The following is an 18,297-nucleotide window of genomic DNA, read 5'->3' as shown; positions in this document are numbered from 1 at the left end:
GATTATTAATTATTTGTATTACACTTGCACCCAGACCCCAACTAGGATTGGGACCCCAGTATGCTGCATACTGTAGCAACATAAAATAAGACCATTCTTTCCCCAGTGAGCTTACAGTATAAATGGAGGCAAGATGTGACAGGTGGGTGTGAAACACAAGGAGTTGGGTGGAGAGGGAAGATGATGGTTTTTATATTCGGTTATTTTGTCCTGTTTCTTTGTGCATCTTTAAATAAGTGGTATTTCTTCAAGTGATGGTCCCTATTGTATTCCACTGAGGCCTACGTATGCATACCATGTGCCTGGAGTCGGAGATTTTGAAATAGAAACCTGTGGCTACAGCAGAGGGAACTAGGAGGCAGTACTCCTAGATTATAAGAACCACGGTATAAGCCATACATTCAAGAGTGGTGAGAATTTTTTATTCCCTCCATGGATATCAATATGTCACCTTCTGGAGTATGGCCTGAACAACCCTTTCTGAGATTCTAAAATGCAGTGTAAGTCCTGAACAGGTCAGATTTAGCATCACACAGAGAGATCAATTGGGCAAGAGGTAGAGGACAGAACTTTCAGTAATGCCCAAAGCTACAAAACTCATTACTAACAGAGATCAGGCTGAGCCCAACTTGATCCATGCTTAAGACATCCTGCAAAACTCATCTCTGTATGAAGGCACATCCCAAATAATGAAGTGGTAGAAAACTCTAGCGGCACTCTCTGAGACAGTAGGGCTGAGGATTTCAGTCCTATTTTGGCCAAAATTTATCATTCATAATCTTGTAGTGGCACTTAAGTCTGGGGTAGTGGGAATTTTAGAAATGCTTATAGATAACATTACACCATTCCACTTCTGTTTCACTCATGCCATTCAGAATCTCTTCCCCTCAAAACAACATGAGTCAAGGTATAAGTGTTAGAACATATTTGCAAATTTGGTGTGATTATGGTAAAAAAATCAGTTACATTCAAATAGGAACATATTAATCATCACATCATCTAGTGCAACGGCTCTCAACCTTTCCAGACAACTGTACCCCTTTCAGGAGTCTGATTTGTCTTGTGTACCCACAAATTTCACCTCACTTAAAAACTACTTGCTTACAAAATCAGACATAAAAATACAAAAGTGTCACAGCACACTATGACTGAAAAATGGCTTACTTTCTCACTTTTTTATCATATTCATATACTAGTTGATTTTTTATAATTATTATACTGACATTTCAGTGTATAGGATATAGAGCAGTATGAATAAGTCATTGCATGAAATTTTAGTTTGTACTGAATTTGCTAGGGCTTTTTATGTAGCTGGTTGTAAAACTAGGCAAATATCTTGATGAATTGATGTACCCCTGGAAAGAATGTTCAAAGCACCTTATTTGTGTTTCTATTCTGTTTAGGTCCAATAAAGAATAGAGACAACTATACATTATTTTTATTATTGAGCCTGCAAAAACAAACAAACCCTCGTTTGATAGATAGATAATAATGCAGAGGCATTTACAATTATAATTACGAGGCAGAGAGAGCAGGATGTGAATGGAAGTGAGCAGGACCTTTTCCTAACTTTTACCCATGCTATTGCTTGTTGCCCAGTGGCATTATGTTAATTTTTTCTTTTTATCTCACTACCATATTTCACTGGTTACTAAACATTTTTACTTTGTCAAATCTACCTCATATCGTTTTTTCCCCCTTCTTCCTATTATCTCTGACATACTTTCCTGAGGGGAAAATATAATGTAATTCCCCAGTGCATAGATGTCTAACAGACATGTTGCTGAGGTCAGAAAGAACTGAGGTTTTGTATTATGATTGGATACTGCTCTGTACAATTTTGGAATATATGGGGTGCAGTCTGTGATTGAAAATGATAAATTAATGTTAGCAGTTAAAGAAGGATCTAAACTGGACGTTTGCTAATTTTTAAAGATGGGTGTGGATGGATATTTCTTTTAAGCAGTTTAACAAACCTTTTCTGTGTGGGAGATTGTGCAAATAACTTATAAGGACATATTCACCTTACCTAATACTTTCTGATCTCTCATCAATGACATGGTACTGGGAAAAGACACAACTGTTTAATGGTTACAAGTCCCAGGAGCCAATACACAATAGTGTATTGAATTACAGAAAGCACAATAATGTTATAGCAAATGTTTTTTGTACACATACTTCCACCAAAAAGAGCAGCTGAAACTAATAAAATGGACATTATTTTGCAGCAGCTGGACACTTCTGGGACCATGTATTTTTTTTTAAATATTTTAACTATATTCCAAGATTAATCTTAATAAAGTTGCATTTATAAATGGAGCTCCTTTCTTAAAGAGACAGCCACAGTGCTGCTTTCCACTACCTACCTTGTCTTTAGCCCAAAAAATGTAAATAAAGGTTGATAAGCAATTGAAAGGAAATGGTTACAGCTACATACACAGGAAAGATAGGAGGTGTAGCAGTGATTATTTCTGTTTTCTTGGCGGAGTGCAGTCCAACATCAAGTACACATGAGGGTTTTTTCCCTTAAAATTCAAGCATGAGAGTAACTTCTAAAAAGAATTACTTATACTGGAACAACATACTGACTATACCAGTAACATCTCTACCAGTATCTTACATTTCTCATGAATAAACATAATTTTGCTTCTTTGCTATTGCCTATATAATTCTGTTACAAATACTTGAACACAAAAAATATATTACTCTAATTTGTTAACTTGCAATACACCTATTTTAGCTACTTTTCTTGTGTATAGATTTGTTTTGAACAGCTTCCTGCCTGTGATTAACAACTTATGTGACTTTGCCTCCAGCTAGAATGAAATTAATGGCAAATTATTGAAAGAGTGTTGGTTATGCTTGCTGTGTAAAAGTTGATTTAAAGTTACACGATTTATATAGCAATGCTTCTTTACAACGCACTATCCAAGATATGCCTGTATGCAGTGGTGGTTGTGGATGATGCAAAAGTAACTATAGAGCAATGTGACTGAAAGAACATGCTGCGCAGGAAGAGGGTATTGTTTTAACCTCACTGGTACTCGGTGTTTATCAATGTCAAAAAAAACAGGAGTACTTGTGGCACCTTAGAGACTAACAAATTTATTAGAGCATAAGCTTTCGTGGACTAGTGGGCTGTAGTCTACGAAAGCTTATGCTCTAATAAATTTGTTAGTCTCTAAGGTGCCATAAGTACTCCTGTTTTTTTTGTGGATACAGACTAACACGGCTGCTACTCTGAAACCTATCAATGTCAAGTTACTATCAGCTCAGGCCCTTGTGCTCTTGATTGCTCTACCCCACTACCTTTACCAGTGTGATACATTCATTCCCTTGGTGCCCGTGCGCACTATATTCAATCACACGCAGAAGAGCAGGGGGTAGTTTTACAGCCCCAGCAAGGTGGCTGAGGTGGAGGAGCAGAGTGCTCCACTGCGGTAGGCGCTCCAAGACGCAATTCTGGTTGATGCAACATGGTCCAGCAGTAGCGCTGGCACTACGGGCGAGGGGGACAGCAGGGCGCCCCCTACTACACGCATCTCAAAGGACATAGCTGTGCAAAGGCGAGGGTCTGGCGGGACAGCGGCTTGTGCTAGCGCTGCTTTGCAAAGGCGGGAGGGAGGGGGCTCCAGTGTGGGTGTGGGGTTATTATGGGAGCGATGGGCACGCAGCGCAAGCCAATAACTCAGTGCGGCCAGGCAGAGGGAGGCGGTGGCTAGCGGAGCTGTGCCCCCCCTCGTCCCCGGAGCTGGGCTGTGCTCGTGGGTGACTCGGCGCCTGCCGCGCTCGGCACTGTATATAAGGCGGGAGGCAGCGAGTGCCGAGCGCGCAGCACGAGGGCCGGGGCTGAGCAAGGCGCGCGGCGAAGCGGTGTGTAACCGTGTAGCAGGCGGGTGTTAGGGCGGGATGGCGCTGACGCTGAGGCTGCGGGTGCTGTGCGCGGGGCTGCTGTTAGCGGGGCTGCCGGCGGAGCTGGGCGCGCAGAGCGCCCCCGATGCAGCAGCGGTGCCCCGGGGCGGGCCGGGCGGCGAGTACGGGGTGAAGCTGTGCGGCCGGGAGTTCATCCGCGCCGTGATCTTCACCTGCGGCGGGTCCCGCTGGAAGCGATTGGCCCTGCAGGCGGGGGAGCCGCTGCCTGGCGCTGGTGAGTGACCGGGAGCGCGGGGGCTGGACCGGGCAGCGCCCCCTGTCGCCCCCGTCCGGCTGCAAACGGTGGGGCTGGCACGAGCGGGGCACTGCGCTGGGACCCGCTCCCCCTGGAGCCCGGCTCGAGGTGGAGTGAGCGGAGCGGAGCGGAGCGGGCTGGCGTCCGTCGTGGTGGTGGCGAGGTGTCCATCGTACCGCTGGGGCTGGGCGGGGGCTGCTGATTGGACGGGGCAGAGTTAGGCGCTCTCTCGGCTTTTCAGTCTTTTGAAAGCGAGAAACTACGTCGGCGCCCTTCCCCCCCTTCTCCTCTGCCCGGCTACGGACGAGGTCTCTGCCCCTCGTTCTGGGGGAGCCTGGTGCTCCTGCTGCGCCCCTTGGCCCGGGGACAGCGGAACCCGACCCGTACGCGCGACGAAGGTTAAGACACTAACCTGGGCCGTGGCAGTCCCTGCTCCCGCGCAGCCTTCGTGCGGGACCTCGGCGAGTCCGCGGTTCCCGCTCCCTTAACTGCGGCCATTCGCGCACGGGGCTGCCCCGGGGTAACGTCATTAACATCCGCGTGTGCTCAGGTGCTACCCTAATGGACGCCATACGAGTACCTAAGAGGGAGAGATACCTTGTTAGGCCATTTAACAGCTAGGCTCCGGCCACCGGCGAAAGTGGCACGGTTCTCAATAAGTTTGGCTGCTGCTCGTAGGCAAGGGCAGAGAGAACTGATCTTTCTGCCTAAGAAGGTTGGCTGACTTTCAAGCAACACCCTGGGGAAACAAAGGGCTGCTGTACACCTACAACTTACGTTGACCTAGCTCTGTTGCTCAAAGGGGCAAAAAATTCACACCCTCACGAGATGTAGTGAAGCCTATCTTAGCCCTGCGATAGACACTGCTATGCTGACAATTCTTCTGTTCACCTACTTTCTGCCTTTCCAGGGCAGTGGAGTCAGGCTGCAGCCCTTTGGTGGCAGGTTCCAGCGACGGGGCTCTAGGCTCTGTCCCTGGCATGGCACTTCAGGCTCCGTTCCCTGACTGCATGGTGACACCCTCTAGGCCCAAGCTCCCTCCCCCCATCACTTCTGGCCCTCTGCCACCTCCTTCAGTGCCCCATCGCCTCTAGTGCCTCAGTACCCACCTCCCCATCCAGGGCTTAATTTGTCCCCAGGCTTGCCCGGGCTGAGTTAATCTGCTGTGGAAAGTGATATTTGTACGTTTGTTAGTATCACCTTTCACAGCACACAGAAGCAATAGCAAGTCTTAAAAAAGGGAAAAGAAACAAAAACATTCAAAGCACCTTATTTGTGTTTCTATGCTGTTTAGGTACAATAAAGAAGAGACAACTGTACATTATTTTTATTATTGAGCCTGCAAAAAAAAAATCTAGATAGGTAGATTACAATGATTTGAACGTGTATATGTGCATATTTATTTGTTTTTCCTAACGTTAAGTATTTTAGGAAAAATTGTCAGAGGGGCCATCAGCAATAGTTGAGGGCCGCACTCTGAGGACACCAAAAATTTTTGAGAACCTGTGTCATAAACGGTGTATTGGCTTGAACAACAGTGGAAGTATTTAATCTTTAAGTCATGTTAAAATGATTCCTATTGTGTAATCAGAAGTCCGAAATAACAACTGACTCTGAAGCACTTCCTAAGACTTCTGGATTAGTCAACCTGTACTGAATTTATTGTTAGTGTTTAGGAGTTTTAACAACTAACTGTTGAACGAAGTTCACATTTATGGCCATGTCTCTGTAGTCACATTATTTCCTGTTTTTTTATTTTATTGTATTATAGCAGTACCCAGAACCCCCATACATGGATCAAAATCCCATTGTGCAAGGCACTGCAGAAACATAACTCAAAGACTGGGAGTAGGGACAAAGAGTTTACAATGTAGCTTTTTGATTATTAATCCAGCTAAGAGATTGTCCTGTATACAGAAAAACTGTTATAGTTCATAACTATTCATCAGTTAGAAACAATGCCTTTGTGTGTGCATCAATCTGATACTTAGTTTGTACATGTATATCACATAATTGACAAACCACATTTAAAGCATTGTTTTAACAATGAAAAAAACCTATTACCATAATATTTGCCACAGATGTGCTAATCAGGGTGTGCTATCTTTGGCCACTGATTATTCTGACAGCCTGGTTTTACCAAGTGCCTATTGGAGCATGAAATACACTTTCTGAGCTGAAAAACCAAACAACATTACTCCACTGTCTTGTGGTCTTCCCACACTTATTTCAGCATTCCGCATGTCACAAATAGAGAAGTTCCTTTTTCTGTCTAAAAATGTAACACTGCTGACTTAACTGAAGTGAAAGGTATAAGAGTAACAGGCTGAAATTGCTTTTTTTGGGGGGGAGGGCTGTTGAGTAGGGAGAGATGACTAGTAGTATCAGACTCAGAGACTTGAAGACTACTTTGTGGAGCTGAGAATTAGAAAGTGATCCCTTCTTTCAGTAGCACATTCTAGAAGAAGTTATATTTGGCCCCATTCTTATTCAGCAGGATGTAATTAACTCTTATGGACTTCAACAGGGGTTACTGTGTTTTGTGGCGAGAGAACTTGGGTGTAAATCCACAAAGGGACTTGTGTGGTGCAAGGCTGAATATTGCAATGCTTAACTTTTTAGGCACTTAGCTACCCCGTGGAATCCTCAGACCTGGAGTTCAAGGCCGCCCAGAGGATTCAGGGGGCCTGGGGCAAAGCGGGGGAGCTGCGGCGCTTGTAGTCACCCAGCGGCGGTCCGGGTCTTTGGCAGCATTTTGGTGGTGGGAGGCCCTTCAGTCACTCCGCGTCTTCGGCAGCACTGAAGGGCCCCCCGCCATCAAAGACCCGGAGCAACTGAAGGGCCCCCGCATTGCCGAAATGCCGCCGAAGACCTGGACCGCTGCTGGGCCAGGGCTCACGGGGCATTTCAGTGGCAGGGGGCCCTTCAGTTGCTCCGCGTCTTCGGCAGCACTGAAGGACCCCCCACCGCCGAAGACCCGGTTCGCCGCCAGGCCAGGGCTCACGGGGCCCAGGGCAAATTGCCCCACTTGTCCCCCCCCTCTGGGCGGCCCTGCCGGAGTTAGACATCTAGGTTCTGTATACAATGCATGGAAAGAGTTACACACCTGGAAATGGGATCCACAAAAACCAGCAGAGTGGTGGTGGGGAGCTGAAGAGTAGGGTGTGTCTGAAGCACCACCTCTTTCAAGGCGTTAGATGCCCAAGGTTGAGCTAGAGGAAGGCACTTAAGGTCCACAGCCAGAAACCCTGTTCTGATATCAGGCACCTAATCTGTTTCTCGCAAGGACAGTGGCGGTGCACATCTAACTCCACACACAACGGTTGGGGGTGGAGGGTGAGAGAAATAGGCCAACTCCCTTATAACCTTTAGCTCAGTGGTGAGGGCACCCTCCCAGATGTGATAGTTCCTGATTCTCCCTGAAGAGGAGGGATTTGGATGGGGGTTTCTCACCTCTTACGGGAGTGCCCTGACTAGTGGGGTCTGGAATAATCTGCTGTGGCGCTCTCTCAAGTTTTCCTATTGAAGCTATTTAATTTTGTATAAATAATTAAATATTGGACCAAAGAGAGTGAGAATGGCTCAGTAGTCCATTGGTGAGGGTACTCATCTGAGATGTGGTGAGTGCCCTCACCACCGGACTAAAGCGTGAGGCACATCTACACTGCTTGCCCCTGATCTCTCCACTATGTGTGTAGAGTTAGGTGTGCTTTGAGAACACTTACCTGATTGGGCCCTGCAGGTGAGATAGGCAAAGGACCCCACTGGGATTTAGGCATGAGATTGAGATGTGCACCTATCCAGAGGCAGAAACCATGGGGACTTTTACAGTCACTTCCAGAATTGGTGACACCTGAGCAGGCGTTGTGAGGATCTCAGTGGTGCCTAAATTTTGGAGCTAGGTGCTTGAGTCCTTTTGAGGAACTAGACCTTGGTCCCTGTATAGTTACTCATTTCATCTTTTCTATTCCAGGTATGATAGCTTCCTCAAATTTGAATGCTATATTATTTGGTTACTTAGAGCTGGTCTTCATGAACATTTAGTTCACAGCAAGCTGGGGTGTGAATCTGACACGGACTAACTATTCATGTGGACCCTGATGCCATTCATTTCAAAGAGTCAGCAGGGTCCACATGGACACTTAGTTTATAGCAGGCTAGTAGGGGGAAGATTTACATCGTAGCTTGCTGCAAACTAAATATTTGTGTAGACAAGCACTTATATGGATTAAGGATTGTATATTTTGTTTAGGTAAAATTCCTTTATCAAAATATATAATACAAAATAGATCAATATTTACAGCACAAAATTAAAAAGATGTTCTGCAACACTAAAGGTCCCCATTACTGTATACACTAGATCATATACAGGTATTTAAATGGATGGAGGAGGCTAGACTTGCTCTTCTCTTTATTGGGTTAACTTTGAAAGATCTTTTTAAAGAAAATTGTCATGTAAAAGGGATTAATTGTAAATACTGATTGAATAACAAAATTATAGCTCGAAAAGATTTCCTTTGGAGTAATGCAACTTAAAGAATATTTTATTTACACTAGCCATTAAACTGTTACTGTAAAAATCAGTTCAAGACACCTACGTACTCTGAACTATAACCAGCATCATTAAAACAAGTGCTTAAGCAAATACTGAAATTTCTAATAAACTGGGGTGAAAGAGCAGCTCTGCAAATGTGGGCTTGCAACTATGATAAGAGCAGTTCCTTGTAAGAAAGTTGTACAGACTTAGGGCAGTCAATGCAATCCTCAAGCATCTGAAAGTTCCTTCTTGATAGTAAGCACCTAATTTATGCTGCTGTATTTGAAGTACTCAATATGTTTTTCCTATTTATCTGAGCAGCAGGGTAGAAATGGACATGTACTCTTGTAATAGCTGGATGGCTCGGGAAAATCAGATAATTTGATTTATCCTTGTGTTCTGAAATATAATCCACCAGAAACAGATCAAATCAAAGGAAAAGGTACTTTTTTAAAAAAAGGTGACAGCAGTACATATACTAGGGCCATCTAGGAACCTTACACCTATAACTGTTTTATTTTCCTCATAGTCTCCAGCTTTGACCTCTCAGCTAGAGGCACAGCTATGCTTTCAACAGCAAGTCATCAGCATTCATGCCACACTAGCTTCTGTAAGATAAAAATTTAGGTAGATAAGGGTTTGCCTCAAAAATATGCCTTCTCACTCCAAACTTGGATGGATGCACTATCATCTAGTATTAGTGTCTCTGAATGGGATTGAGATGGAACTGATCTTGATGAACAGACTGCATCATGAGTGCTCATGGGCTCACAGCATTAATCCTTCAGTGTTCATGTGGACTTTGAGACATTCAATTTCATGGCAGCCATAGGAGCTTTTGTCTTGATCAACGCTTAAAAGCTAACAAACTCTACATGGTTCCCAAAACCTCTGAGGAAGAATAGTCATATTAACAGCCCATTATCAATGGCTTGGAAGGACATTATAGTTGACGAGAAACTATAGGTATGGTGCTTCCCCAAGTAGTGTGTTAAGTATGGGGGATAAGGTTCTATTTTGCACCTCTGAGAGGTACAATACAGAACCCTCAGCCTAGAGAAGTGGAGTGGGCAGGCTGAGGTGACTAAGCCACTTTTGTACTTTCCTGCTCCTGGCGATGCTTCAGGGGCTGGAGCAGCTCTGGTGTTACTTAGCTGTAGGGGCTTGTTTAAGTTATGGCAGCCTCCCTTCGCTGCAGCATTGCCTAGAAGAGCCCAGACATGCTTCCTACACTAGGGCTTTGGAAGGGGTACTTATGTCTGTCTTATGCAGTCCCTGTGCTGGGGAAATCCTCTGACGGGATACTGAGCTTTTAGGGCCCCATAATACCACTCTATCCCGTTTACCCCATGGAAAGAGGCTGAAGCAGGGGTGACAGTCTTACCTAGTACACTTAATTTTTATTTAAACTTTTGAGTATACCCAACCAGAACTGAGTGATCTACAAAAAACTAACACATTTTGTTGAAATGACTTGTCTTCAGAGGACTAAGTTCAAGACATGGATGAAGTTTAAAAACAACTCTGTTCATTTGAGGCAAAGCAGCATCTTTAACACCCCCCCCCCCCCCAGGGCACTTTTCTGCCATGCTCCTAGTTCAATGCCAGAATTGATTTTGCTGAAGTTCTAAAGAAAAACGTTATTTGGGGCCCCAAGAGTAGATAAGAGAAACTGTAATACAAAAGGATTTTGCCTACCATCAAAGGAAGGGAAAATAGGGATTTCACATGGAATGGCTTTTACAGTCTAGGTTGGCTGTGCTTGTGACATCCCCAAACTGACTGTGCTTACACTTACATGAGGAAAACTTTTCATTGATAGATTGCATGAAACAGGTGGTTGTCTTGCTTTGTTCTTTTAGCCACCCACAGAAGTTCCCAAATTGTGGCCTGCACAAAGTTGGTGTGTAACTAAGCTGCTAGCCTTCCTTCTTTCCAGTTGAGAGAAACAGAGCAGATGGGAGGGAGAGATTGAAGAGCCAAAGCATTAGCTGAAAATACATAAATACTTTCCTAACATTACCTTATGTAAGCAACTGGTAGTGTCTACAAATAAGGGACAGTGGTTCATGCAATCAAGAATAGTAGTCAATAAGAATTGAAAAGGTGGTCCACACAGTAGGAAGCTTACAAACCTCTAGGATAGTGCTTCTACATAGCAACATTGTTTGATAGTCATTTTGACATTTATACTCATCACACCTTACAATCATAGATGTATCAGTATGTTCTGTATCTCCTAAAGCACCTGCCATGTTGCTTAGCGCAGTTAGGGAATGTTGAGTAACTAAATGAGTTTGGAATGGATTTGGAGGACAAACGCAAATAGGATGCTTGTGGATTCTTCTCCACAACTGAGGGAATCTACTTGCACACAAGATCAGATAGAAAGCTGTTCAATCTTGCAAGACTCAGAACTAAAACCAAGGCCCAGGAGGCCCTTATCTGACACCGCCTCTTTGCTGATGATGCAGCAGTGACAAGCCACACAGAAGCTAATCTCCAAAACCTTATGGACAGTTTTTCCAAAGCCTGCCAAGACTTACCCTAAGCCTAAAAAAGACAAACAATGTGCCATTATGGAGTTGAGGAAGCACCCTCCATCAAGATCAACAACTCTAAACTTGAAGTGGTGAATGAGTTCACATACCTGGGGTCCACTATCACAGTCAGCCTTTCACTTGAACCAGAATTCAATATCTGCACTGGAAAAGGTGCCACAACAATGTCTAGACTGGTGGTTCTCAAACTTTTGTACCGGTGACCCCTTTCACATAGCAAGCCTCTGAGTGCGACCCCCTGATAAATATATTTTAAAAAGTGTTTTTAATTTAACACCATTATAAATGCTGGATGCAAAGTGGGGATTGGGGTGGAGGCTGACAGCTCGTGACCCTCCCTCCCCGATGTAATAACCTCGTGACCCTCTGAGGGGTCCCAACCCCCCAGTTTGAGAACCTCTGGTCTAGACTGAGCAAGAGGGTATGTCAAAACAACAAACTGATAGAACACACAGATCTTTGTGTGTTCTATCATGCATGTGTTATCAGCACACTTTTGTATGGGAGCGAGACATGGACCTTATACTCTCATCAGGAAAAGAGGCGCAACAGCTTTCAGGTATGTTGCCTTCGTCAAATCTTGGGCATTTCTTCGAGGGACAGAGTCAACAACACTGAGGTGCTCAAGCAGGCCAGCATACCCAGCATGCAAACACTCCTCAAACAGAGATGCCTCTGCTGGCTTGGGCATGTGTGCCAAATGAATGATGGGCGTAACCCAAAGAACATCCTCTATGGCGAATTGGCATCTGGAAAAATACCCAAAGAACGCCCAAAATTGTGTTTCAAGGATGTGTTCAAGTGAGAGCTCGAAGAAATGGATGTGGACAAATGGCAAGATCACACTCAAGACCACAGCCTTTGGAAACAAGAGCGTAAGAAAGGTCTCCGGAGTTACAAGAGGAAGCCGTCCAGCTTGGCAAAGGAGAAAAGAGCTTGCAGAAGGCAGAGCCCAAAGGGTCGAAACATCACTTTTAAATGTGACAGATGCAGCAGAGATTGTCTCTCTCAAATGGGTCTCTTCAGCCACAGCTGCGGCTGCCATAAAACCAACTAAGTAAATTCTTTACCTCTCCGGATGGATACCCATGGTCCTCTCAGGACTGAAGGATACCTATTACTGTAGGTCATAAAAGTGTTCCGGAGGGCACCTACTCAGTTGGACCATTGTTAAAGACCTCATCCCAGATGTTGCAAAAAAACTCTGGTACAACAAATTCTTGTAACCACGACTCAGTGCTTCTGTGGGGATACAAAGTATTGTACTTGCATTGCAAGTTCAAGACAGTCCAATTAACTACCCAACACACACTTTGCTATAATAGATGATCCAAGCATAGGGTTAAGAGCACAGCTGTGGACCATCACCTTCTCTCAGCCAGTCAATCCCTAGGATAACTTTTCTCAAACTGGGGTCCACGAGGGTACTCCAGGGGGTCCGTGGGTCCTGCTGATCAACTCAACTTTTTCCCCCTCCATTTCAGCGCCTCGTGCACACCAAGGAACAGCTATTCAGCAGCATGTAGGAGGTGCTAGGAGGAGTGGGGAGCGCTCAGGGGAGAGGGTGGAATCATGTCTGGGGCCACCAGTCCAGCTGATAAACTCCTCCCCCTCCCTCCCAGAGCTTTCTGTAGGCTGGGGAACAGCTGTTTAGTGGTGTGCAGGAGGCACTGGGAGGGAGAGGGGGGAGTGGGGATGGGGTGGAAAGAGGCATGGAAGAGGAGGGGGAAGGGTGCAGTGGGAGTAGGAAGAGGTGTGGCAGGGGTGGGGACTTGGGAAGGGGTGATGTGGGGGTGGGGCCTGGAGCTGAGTGGTGGGTTTGGGGGTCCATGAAAATTTTTAAATCAAAATGGGGGTCCTTGGATGGCTAAAGTTTGAGAACTGTTGTGCTAGGAAATTGCCTGTATCTCCTAGCTGCTTAATTACTCTTTATAGATTAATAGCACACAGGTGGTGACTTCCCACCTAAAACTGCATGTAAACTGCATGGTGTCCTTGTGGAAAAAGGATGCCTTGTTAAGTATGTCGCTTACAGCAGCCACACTGTTGTAGTTATGCTAAGTACATGTTTATTACAAAACTAGCCTGTTTAAAACAATAGTTAAATAAAAACAACCCTATCAGCCAGGATAGTGGGAGTGCTGTTCTTGTTGTCTTGTGTTTAGGTAATGATTAAGGCTACGTTTTAGACACGGGTAATTTTAGTAAAAATCATGGACAGGTCACAGACAGTAAACAAAAATTCACGGCATGACTTGTACTATACCCCTGACAATCTTGGGAGTGCTACGGCTGTGCGGGGAGGGGGTACCGTGGGTGCTGCAGGGAGGGGGGGCTGGCAAGCTCTCTATCCGGCTTCTTGGAAGCGGCGATATCCCTCCATAAGCTCCTAGCTTCGCATGCTGCCAGCTCTGCAGCTCCCATTGGCCGGGAACCGCTGCCAATGGGAGCTGCGGGGCAGTGCCCAGGGGTGGAGGCAGGAGTTGAGGGAGGGACATGTTGCTGCTTCTGGGGAGCCCCCCCCACTCCAGCTAATGCTGCCTAGAACCCTCACCCCCTTCCAGGTGTCAACCCCCTGGGTCCCTCCCACACCCCAACTCCTGCTGCTGCTTGGGGTGGGGCAGCAGTGGCTGGAGACTGCCCCAGCAGTGGCCGCTGCAACTAGCCCAGGGGCTGCCTGAGCAGGGGATTCCGTGACTTCTGTGATCTCCATGATAAACTCGCAGCCTTAATAATGATTCCTTTATTATTAGCTGAATGATTTTGATGCAACTTCTAACCATGACCTTCCGCCTTTAAGAACACTATAATTACCCCTAATAACTTTGGAATTAAAAAAAAAACCTTTATTTTTATTTGAACAGATTCTGCTCAAGCCACCAGTAACAAAGAACTGGAGAACTTGAAGTTGCAGTCATTCGTAGGTCCTGGAGTGGAGCAGCTGCAGAGAGCCAGTGTACCACTTGGACAGCTGACATTGAAGGATTTGTTTAGTTTATATGATTATAACGAGTACGTACCCATGTCAGATGACTTCAGTGAATATGTTCGCCAGGTTGAGGATGCTGCCTGGAAGAACAGAGGTGGAACAGGGCTTGCCAATCCCATGGGGTCAAACAGTTTTCCTTGGGCCAAGTATCCTAGAAGAAAACGAGACTTCTCAATGGGGGTGGCAGGAGTGTGCTGCAAATGGGGCTGTACCAAAGCTGAGATCAGTACACTATGCTGAGATTAAAATTGTGTTTCTGTATTTATTTTAGACATATGAACTCAATGTTAGTTGCAGTGATGCCTGATCAAGTACTGCATGTAGGGAGCAAAACAGTTTCAATAACATGGCAATTTTGTCTGCAAGCAGCTGTATATGTTACTGTTTTTTCTCTAAAAACTCACAAATTTATGGTAATTAGAACTTTGTTTTGCTGCAGTAACCTTTGCTCTGTGTTAGTAAACCTTTACTTTCTGTGTTTTAAGGCTTTGTCTTTAAAATTATAAGACGACTTTCACACCACCTCTTTGTAACACTTCAGGGAGAAACCTCAATGGTAATTAAAGTATGTTACACTATATAAATGCTATAGAGTTGTTTTTCCCCTTCCATTGGAAACAATACCTAGAGAATCCATTAAAGAGCGGAGACTGACCAATTCTAGCTGAAAGGGTGTTCTGTAACTTGAAACTCAAATAAAACCAAGTTGGCTGTTGCACCACTTAATGGAAGACCGTAAAGTATAACTGGCTTCTATGCCACACTAACAGAAGTAGTAAGAGGATTTAGTGCAACATTCAGACCATCTCCGTCCAATTACAGAATTATTTCCTAAATACCACATTTTAAAACAAAATTTTCCTTGTTCAGCTTAAACTTTCCTTTGACTTCTTTCCTACTTGTATATCTCTATACTGCCCTGAATAATTAATCTCTGGTTGAAGAATTAACATCTCAAGGAATCTAGGTTTATCTTGTGTCATCTATTCCTCACTTGTTATTTAGGCAAGCTGTTCGATATTTAGCACTCTTAATCTATTTATATTTATTCTATGAACGCCTTCCAATTTATCTACATTTCTAGAATACTGCAGTATTCAATTGTGTGCAATATTCCAGATGTACTGTTGAATTACTAACTACTGTTTCATTTGTCTTCCACTGTTACTTTTCTCTTAATGGTCGTGGTGTCCAGATTTTTTTCTTTATTCTCTTCAGATATACTAACTTACTTACTTCTAATATTTGTAACCATTGGAGGTCCCTCTGAATTCTGGTATTTACAATGCATCTTCACTTATTGTAACTTTGAAATTAGTGTTATAAACCTCCTACTTCGAGACTAGTGAAAATGGCAGTGAATAGTTGCCACTGTAAGTACCAGACCTAACACCAATTGCTGTAGCACTACACTTATTGAAGACTATTTATGATGACTGTTTGTTTAGTCTTTCAGCTAGTTAACAATCCATGTACATTTAACAATTAAATTTGATAATTTAAACAAATGTTTCACTAAATCAATAGTATATCTCCTACGTTCCCTCCATCCTCAAATTTTGTAGTTATTCCCATCAATTAGATTTTACTGATAGAGTGAAAACTCCACAGTATTTTAAAAGAGGATGGGAAAAACAGCTGTTAAATGTGGATATCATCCTTTAGCTTTCATAACATTTACATTTCAATGGGATGGCAATTTATAGCACCAACTGTTAAATATGCTTTTCTTCTACTATACATAGCTGCAGTGAATGAGAGGTGCTCTAGGAAGGGTAACAGTGATAGTGTTGTGTGTTCACTGTAGCTCCCACTGCCTGTTAAGGGTGCATATTTTTTTTCCCATTCTAAACCCTGCTTCCAGTCACTCAATTAATTTTTCAAGTTTCGAGCTGAGTTTTTCTAGCCTTAGCATCTAATAAAGGAGAAGGGGTAGAGTTTGAGGAGAAACGCCTCCCCTAATTTTGATTGGGAGCAAGGGGGGAAGGAGGGAGAAAATTCTCCCTCAATTTCACACTTAGTTCTACTGCAGAAACAGCTATAGCAGAGAGCTGACATTTGACAAGAAATTTGGTACAGGCTATTCTCTATAAGTGCTTTGAGAAAAATTATTCTAGTTTGATTAAATTATGATCATTTGAAAATTGCTCTGTATGTACCATCCATCTTGACAGAACATTTTCTCTGCTAAACTTGTAAAGTGAAAAACGGAGGAAAAGCTGCACTGTATATATCTACAAACAAGCAGAGTAAGTGACATACCTGTTCCTTGTTCCAGAACTGCCTTTCACGTTTGTTGGTGCACATCGACCTAGGCACACAGGTGAGCTACCTTTCCTCTTTCTGCCAGCTCCTGCATCTCATGGTGTAAAGGTGTAATTCAGGTGGGCTAAGCTAACTCTTGGACCAAACCACTGGAATTTTCTGTTTGAACTTTCTTAACATTCAAGGTTGCAGACAGCCATATACATTAACATTATAGCCAGTGAAGATATGAAAAAATAAAGGAAATCTGTCTCACAATGAAATTTACCGTAAGCATTAAGTGGAAAGAGAATTCCCAACACAAGCAAGGAATATTTACGGCTTAACCAAGGCAGGAGGTGCTGAAGTTTATCTTTCACTATTATCCTGGCACTTTGTGAATAGTCTTTGAAGGGTGAAAGTAAACCAACTGTAATGTAAGTACTGAATTGATTAAAATTCACTCACAAATTAATGAATACTATACATTATTGAATTTATCCTTTCCATGCACACACATTTGTTACAAGAGTGTGAGGCATTCTTACCAGGGTTCTCTCAGGATCAAGGATGACTAAGATACTGAGTATAGTTCTACTTCACCTTTATTTAAAAAAATCCGTTAAGCAACTGATTTTTGTTGGGTTAGTTGAATGGTTGTTTAGACATGTTTCACTACAGATATATATTTACAAGTGATTGGGAATGGGTTACACACAGACAAGTCATTAAGCTGAAGTGTTACGGTATTTTCCCTTTGAACATTTAACTTAAAATTGTAAATACATATTGAAAGTTTAAAAAAAAAATATGTCTGAAAGCCAGGAACTCAAAAGCAACTCTACACAAAAACACCACAAGTCAGATATTGAAAAGTGTGGAAATGCAGAGTTTGGAATAACCTAATCACTAACTCTTTGTCACTGGACAGTAGAGTAGTAATAACTTCATTTTCATATACACCAATTCAGAATTACAGGAAATCTTATAATAAAAAAAAATCAAAGTAATTCAAATCAAAATGTTTCAGATTAGAGTCCATTCTCTGCTTATTTTAACAGCCTGACCATGTCCCTTTAAAATTTTAGAATTGACATTCTGGTATTCCAACATACCAATTCTTATTGGGGTTTGTCATCTCCTACCATCTTACTTATCAATGTAAGAACAACTAAAGATAATTTCTTTATGCTGTTACTACATTAGATGATTAAAATAGAATTTTTAAAATTAAGGTCAAGATTTAAAGAGATAACTTAAAGGGTTAGAAGCCTAATTGTAGGTAGCCTGAGAGGCTGTGTGTTGAACACATTTGAAAGGCGAGCAAATAAGGTGTTGATTCAGGACAGCACATAAGCACACAGTTAACTTTAAGCACACGCTTAAGCACCTTTCCTGAATAGAGATGCTTTCTTGAAGTTGAAGTTTAGGCACACACATTTGAAAATCTTGGCAGCAATGTACTATTTTGTTACAGCATTTAGTTACTTTATACATTTCTTTGATCTTGGACAATTAAAATACTCAAATTTCATGTCTGTGTTCCATTTTCTAGTCCATTTAACATTCAGGTTCTCATGTACATGCAAAGTTGCTACAGTGCTTGGAATCCAAACACTGCAAGAAAATATTTATTTAAAACAAGCACTTTAATGGAAACATTTCTAAAGCTTGTGTTACAAAAGCTAAGTTTGGATCCAATATCTGAATATTCCTTTAATATCACTTTGTCTTGGCAGTTAGTTCACTTAGGCCTCATGTTGATCCTCTGCACAGAACTGAATTTCACCTTATGCAA

General features: G+C 43.2%; 1 protein-coding gene across 1 annotated transcript; it reads left to right on the top strand.

Annotated features, from left to right (window-relative positions):
- The first annotated feature begins 3,834 nt into the window (after positions 1-3,834).
- On the top strand, positions 3,835-14,734 carry LOC128839667 (relaxin-3-like). Its single transcript, XM_054032863.1, has 2 exons — positions 3,835-4,147; positions 14,131-14,734. The coding sequence occupies exons 1-2, from the start codon at positions 3,910-3,912 to the stop codon at positions 14,493-14,495; spliced, it is 603 nt and encodes a 200-aa protein (XP_053888838.1). The 5' UTR covers positions 3,835-3,909; the 3' UTR covers positions 14,496-14,734.
- The last annotated feature ends 3,563 nt before the right edge of the window (positions 14,735-18,297 follow it).

This window comes from Malaclemys terrapin, chromosome 6, assembly GCF_027887155.1.
Source record: "Malaclemys terrapin pileata isolate rMalTer1 chromosome 6, rMalTer1.hap1, whole genome shotgun sequence".
NCBI classification, from domain to species: Eukaryota; Metazoa; Chordata; order Testudines; family Emydidae; genus Malaclemys; species Malaclemys terrapin.
This window is presented reverse-complemented; position numbering and strand designations above follow the sequence as displayed.